The sequence below is a fragment of the Cygnus olor genome, chromosome 11 (assembly GCF_009769625.2).
Source record: "Cygnus olor isolate bCygOlo1 chromosome 11, bCygOlo1.pri.v2, whole genome shotgun sequence".
Lineage (NCBI taxonomy): Eukaryota > Metazoa > Chordata > Aves > Anseriformes > Anatidae > Cygnus > Cygnus olor.
Genome location: NC_049179.1, coordinates 15,719,306 through 15,725,645, shown reverse-complemented (window position 1 = coordinate 15,725,645; position 6,340 = coordinate 15,719,306). Strand labels below are relative to the sequence as shown.

Sequence of the window (6,340 nt, the reverse complement as noted above, 5' to 3'; positions counted from 1 at the left end):
GGGGATGGTGTGGAACAACTATAGCTAATAAACCATCTGAGCTTGCCTCTCTGGGCAATGAAAGGAGCCAAGCCAAGCAGGGTGCCATGGCCCTGCCCCTCCCTCATGCATCACTCTTGGCGCCAGTCGGGTTTGTTAGTGCCCTCTGATGAGGGAAACCAAAACTGCACTTCTTTGGTTCATTTTCCTCCTTGAAAAACTGACCTGCTCCCTGCTCTAGCAGCAGGGGCCAGGAGGCTGCAAAAGCTGGGTGGGACATGGGCACGGGCTGAAGACACTCGCTATTTGGGTAAATTCACACAAAGACATCCAGCACCAGAGATCTGAGATAGAAACCCAACCTCGCCCTCTGTCAGAGCCCTGAACAGCTGGCGGGGGTTGGAAAGGGCATGGGAGGCAAAACCACCCACTCAGCCACCACTTGCACCAGCTCCCAAGAGCTCAGCAGGTGGGACAAGGGGCCGATGCCAGGAGCCAGTGCCCCCCGAGTGGCCGGGATGCTCCCATCCTTTCTACTCCCGTGTGGCACTGAAGCTTCCCCAGGAGGTGAGCAGCAGCAGGAGGCACAGGCCGTGCAGTGACACCACGCACAGGGGCAGCAGTGACCCTGCCAAGGGTTTATACTAGCTCTAGGTGAAGCTTGCAGGCTGATGCTCTGCAGCCAGGGAGGACACGGCCCTAACCCCTGTGTACAGCTCCTTCATGCTCCAAGCGAGGCTGGGGCCATTCCTAGAGGAGGGTCGTGCCAGCTCAGCTCCAGGCCCGTCCCATCCTACTCTTCTCCCGTCCAAAGCACATCGTCTCATGGGGAAAAGCTGCTCAATTCCCACAGCCTGCTGTCTCAGGCATGGTGTCAAGCCCCGTTTCAGCTGTGCCTGCCCATCCCCAGGCCTCAGGCAGGGGCCTGGGCTGCTCCGAGCTTCACGTCCCGCTGCTGGGGGTGAGCAGGACCACCACGGCCACCCACGGGCCTGGCAGCCCTTCGCACGCAGGTGGCTGCGATGAACCACAAGCACAAATATTGTTCGGCGAAATACGGCTTTTCTCTGGGAACCGGCTGCCCTCTAGAGGGTCGGCTCTGGCATGGCGTGAAGCGAACCCGGGGCCTTCTCGGCCTCCCCGCCGCCGTGAGGCAGGGCTGGGGGTCCTGCTCCCACAGCGGTGCGATGGCTTCGCTGGCCACCCTGGGCGATGGGCCCCCTTGACGAGAAAGCCAAGCGAGCTGGCAGGAGACTAAAGACCAAGTTTTAGCCTGCATAATGCAGACACAGCCCAGCCCCGGCCCTGTCCTGCCCAGCACCCTGGGATGGCCAAGGTCTGTGTCCTCGTGGAGGAGATGCTCCTGTGGGACTAACCACAGGACTTGGTGATCCTTGTGGGTGTCCCTTCCAGTTCAGGTTATCCTATTACCAGACCTGCCTGACTGGGAGACACAGGGGGTTGCATCATGTCAAGGGGTCATTTCTCCTTCAGCTTGCACAGGTGCTCAGGATTTAAGTGTTTGCAGCATGGTGCTGATGTCCCCAGCATACAAGTGCTACGCGCATGCCCCTCATGCCCATATCCTTACCTGCCCTGTTGCTCTGGCTTGCCAGGCCCGTGCTTCTCCACCTTTCCCATGGGCACCCCTGTGTAAGAGATGAGTCAACACTGAATTAAAAAGATCCCTGTCTTGGGTGCACTCACACTGCTGTGCTCCAGGCAGGGACACCAGGACCAGCTCCCCATAGCCCCCCACACCGAGCCCCCTCTCCCTGCCACAGCTGACAGCCCTCACTCTTTCCACTTGGAAACCCATTTTTCAGGGGCACATAACTCAGCTGTGAAATTTCACTCCCGGCTAAAACTTGGCTCGGTTCAGCAGCAGAGAGGCTGGAGAGGGCTGGATGTCGTGGCTACAGGTGTGAAAAGCAAAAGCCCTTTTTACAATGAGCTCTTATAACTTGGGAGAAATGGCTTCAATCCCTGCACTGTGCCTTGCCAGGGGCCAGGTTACGTGTGGGCTCAGAATGAATGGGTGAAGGGGGAAAAAAACAAACCGAAGCAGCCTGTGGGATGCCACTGCAACCCACCTGGGGAGAGGTGCATCCTGACCAGGAGGCGTGGGGAGGGAACGGAGAACTCCACCGATGCACTGGGAACAGGGAAGGGGGAATTCTCCCGAGAAAGGGTCAAAAAGAAGCTCACACACCCGCAGAGATCCAGAAGAGCTGGAGGTTGGATAAACACCGCTACCATCCGGGGTGGAAATCAGTGAGGAAATGCTCAATTTCTTCTGATCAGGTGGAAATTCCCATCCGAAGGTGGTTCCAAGTCTGGATCAGCCTTCTATCACCGCAGACTGCAAAATTATGTAAAACAGCTGAGAAGAACATGCTTATTCCTGCACGGTGAAAATACCCATCCTGGCATGCCCAGGGCTTGCAGGAAAGGGCCCCGCGATCCTGTGACAACCCCGGTTTTTGGCACCCACCCCATCATAGCCATGGGCCGTGGGACACCCCCAGACACACCACGCTGGCACAGTTCTGAAAATCTCAGGAACACTTTTTAATATACAAGAATCAAAAGTACAGCAGTTTTACAATGTAGGAAAATTTAATACATACTATATAAACAACATATTTACATCAGAAATCACTAGGACAGTGGCATTTTTTCACAAATATAAATTAATATTAATTACTGTTTTTTTAGTCAACAGGTTTAAAAGTCCACATTTTTACAGTAAGAGTCCTTCTCTCCCCGGAGGGGAGGTGGAGGTCGGGAGGAAATGAGTGAAAGCAGAATAGTATTTGTGTGTGGATCACTTAAACTGTTCACGTAGGGGCTTCAAAGAGCTGTTAAGTACCCACCCTGCTTGGGCACCGCATCGCCTGTCTGCAGCAGGTTTTGGACTGCAGGATTTCCATCATCTGAATTCAAAACTTTACACCATTTCCAAAGGGGTCAGGCTGAAAAATTCTTTTAAACAAAGAAACAAACAAAAAACCTACAGCATTTTGCTACTTTCTCCTGCAAAGAGGCTAGAGGGAACCCCGCAGCTGGCTCAGAAGGAAGAGCTGTACCAGATGCTGACACAGACACTGCAGTAACATTTTTGGCTGTGGACCTGTCCCCTGCGATCCCATTCACACCCAAGTGACTATGTCTGGTTGTGGTCCCTATTCTGATGGGACATAAAATGCGTGTGCACGCGTGCGTGTGCTTGGGGAGGAACTTTCCCCCAAATCAAGTTCTCCAGCTTTATTAAAGTCCAACCCAGCGAAGACCCACCCCCGTGAGCAAACCAAACTAGGTGACTGTTCAGTATCAGGCCAATGTGACAGTGGGGACCACTCTTTGCTGGATATAGACAAAGTTTTTGCTGTTGCACTGGTTTCAAGAAGGAAACCCCAAACCACCTCACCCCTGCAACACAGGACAAGCAGAACTCCTCGTGTATGGACACAGAAAATGCCTCCCACTGGGGTTCAGTTTTCCTGCACCAACCATAACACTGGTCTGGCCAGTACTGCCTCTTGCTACGACTTGTATGGCACAAACTTTCCATCACGATAGCACCACGTTGTGAACGAAAAGAGCAATTTCTCTTCGCCCCTCTGAGGTTTCTTCCATTTTCACATTAAAAGCTAATACCTCTGAAAAGAAAGGACCTCTGTTGAATACCACAGCAAGCGCGCCTGCAATCACAGCTTAGTGAAATACACGGCGTTAACATGCTATCTCAACACCTCCTCCCCCCAGCCAGCCCCAGGGGCCCTGTGGAAGACTTGCCCTCGCCTCCTGCGCAGATGAGCACAAGCATAACACTTACTCGGGGCAGCGCAGCGCTGCCCATGCTGGTTCCCCCTCTACAGAAGCAAAACTGCTTCTGGTGAGTTTGGTGAAGTCTTGCAAAAGAAGAATAAAATACAAACTCTGGCATCCCAGAGCCATGACTTGATGTCTATATCCACGCTGAGCTTGGCCCCAAGAGGCCTGGTGCTTGCCCAGCACGCAGCAGCACGGGGTTGTGGCCTCCTGCTAAAGCATCACGGTGGTGCTGGGCGCTCTTCTGAAGGCGCAGTGGGACACAGCAGCGGGCTCTGAGCAGGGTGTGCACGCTGTGACTTCAAGGGACCCAACTCCTTCAGCTCCGGGCAGAGGGGAGAGGCAGGGGATTAGTGTCAATTTGTGTGCGCCTTCCAAAGTACTGGTTGGAGTGGGGAAGCCAGCCCTCGACACCCCTCAGTCTTTCAGGGAAAGGACATCACAGCTTATTAGGGTCATATACTGGCATCTTAACAGGATCCCCAACTTCTGCCCCCCATCAAGAAGAGCGGTCAGGAACAGCCTGATCTTTAATACTGAGCTCCAGGAGATGACGCATCCCCAGACACCGTGCTCTGGGCAGCCCAGCTGTTGGGAGAGCTTTGTAGTCTGCAGAGACGTGACTCTAGTACCCAAGGCCTCGAACCTAAAAAGAAATCACCCACTCGACTTCTGGCCAGCAACCTGTGTGTAACCACTCACACCATGCCACCAGCCGGGCACTGTTCTGCATCATATGCAGTGACTCGAACACTTGGAGGAATGTTTGCTCTGAAGCCCACCGAGCTGGGCTGCAAACCCCTCTTCTCCCTCTGCTATGCTGGGCTTCTAAGACGTGCTCCAGGGATTTTTAAGTACCTAGTCCTGAATTTCTCATTTTCTCCCTGCTCACTTAAGTGCTAAGCTCCCAGGTACATTTCCAATTCAGGCAGACAGCAGTAGCAGTGCTGTTACTCTCAGCAATTCAGAGCTACTGCTGAACGGTGGCAGGAAGGTGACTGGTGACAATTCCCTGGACAGAGATTAGTCTCTGGATTCCCATTTAACTCTGCTCTACCACCCCTTACCTTTCAGTTGTACTACAGGTTTGTGATCACTGTTTTGTGAAGCACAGAGAGAAATGCCCAGAAACCAGAGTACTTCAGTGGCAGGGAGGTTAGGAGCTTCAAGGTCCCCGGATGCCTAGAGCCATCTTTTGTCCTGGTACCTTGCAGCTCCCAGCCAGCATCTGTGTTAATTCCTGGACATCCAAGCCGCCCATGTCAGAAGAGAAGAGGAGTTTTGTTATCAATTCCTGAGCCCTGTCCACTGGTAAATACTGCTCTCACCCCAGTTTCTTTCCTAGTCATTATAAGTGAGCTTAGCTTTTGCTAAGGAAGTCTGTCTTTCTTCACATATCCCAAAGACTCCCAGAGTCAAGACTTGACAGTTCCAGCCCTGGATCCCCCACCCCACGTCTGCTGCAGGGGACACAATGGCAGTCAGAGCAGTTTCTTGAAATGGTTAAAGACATAAGAAATGACAATGTGGACAGAAAAGTGATGGATTGTCACCAGCAAGGCTCCTACTCCTTTGGAGTCACTCTGAAGTGACATTGAGCCCCTCTTTCAACCAAGCCCTGTGACAGCAACAGCTTGGCTGCTGAGGGACCCTCCTGGAATATGTCCTCCCAGTGGCCTATGCTGGTTACACACAAAGCCCAGCCCAACCAGGTTATCCCCAATCCCAAAGCAGCATCTGTCATGTAACATCAAGTCAGCGCAGGCACACGGCCTTCTGCACAATCCTAAGCAGCAGCAATCCGCCTTCTTGGTTTTGGGGAAACACTGTGGTTGGGGAAAATTCCCTTGCGCCCATTGGACTGGAGGAAACAAAACCAAAGCAAAGAATGAGGCAGTAAGTCTGGTTCCAACGTTCAATGGGAGAAAGGGGGGAAAAGAAATGGGAATCCAGAACAGAACTGAGAGTGAGGGAGAGTCTTCTACCTGCTCCCCCAAAGTCCTCCTTGACCCAGCAAAGATGATAGCAGCATGTTCAGAGTTTCTGGCTGTTGCATCAAACCAAGTATTTCAAGATGTGCGCTTCCCCCCCTTGGTCACTTTATGTTTTCCGAATATTCCAGTTATAATCTGGATTGTTTTTCTGTTCTAACGACCTATCCAGAGGTGACCTGTGATCGAGGGGCGACTTGGAGTCGTGAGGAGATTTCTGAGACGGGGGTGAGCGAGGGTCCGACACTGCGGGGTGAGGTGGAGGGAGAGGCTGTTTGTAATCTCCCGATTTGTCTGCGTGAAAGGACCGGTAGTGGTCCGAAGGTCCTTGGCCATGGTATCCCATGGGTGGCCTGTGATCAGACATCCGTCGGAAATCCTGCTGGTGGTAATTCTGAGGCCTGAACTCATCGGATCGTCGGCGCTTGGAGTCGTGGTGGTGCCTGCAGAGAGAAAATGGATGGATATGAGGGAATGGATTGGACGGATGGACGGAGATCAGCTCCCCAAGGAAAGCCTGTCCACCACCGCTGGGT

General features: G+C 53.0%; 1 protein-coding gene across 17 annotated transcripts in view; it reads right to left on the bottom strand.

Annotated features, from left to right (window-relative positions):
* Nucleotides 1-2,540: 2,540 nt before the first annotated feature.
* The window catches only part of CHD2 (chromodomain helicase DNA binding protein 2), a 96,916-nt gene continuing 93,116 nt past the window's right edge, over nt 2,541-6,340 (bottom strand). For all 17 annotated transcript variants that reach the window (XM_040569964.1, XM_040569965.1, XM_040569968.1 and 14 more), the window contains one exon: nt 2,541-6,247. In XM_040569964.1, coding sequence (XP_040425898.1) covers nt 5,914-6,247 — 334 coding nt within the window. In that variant the 3' untranslated portion in view covers nt 2,541-5,913. The remainder of the gene's footprint in view (nt 6,248-6,340) is intronic.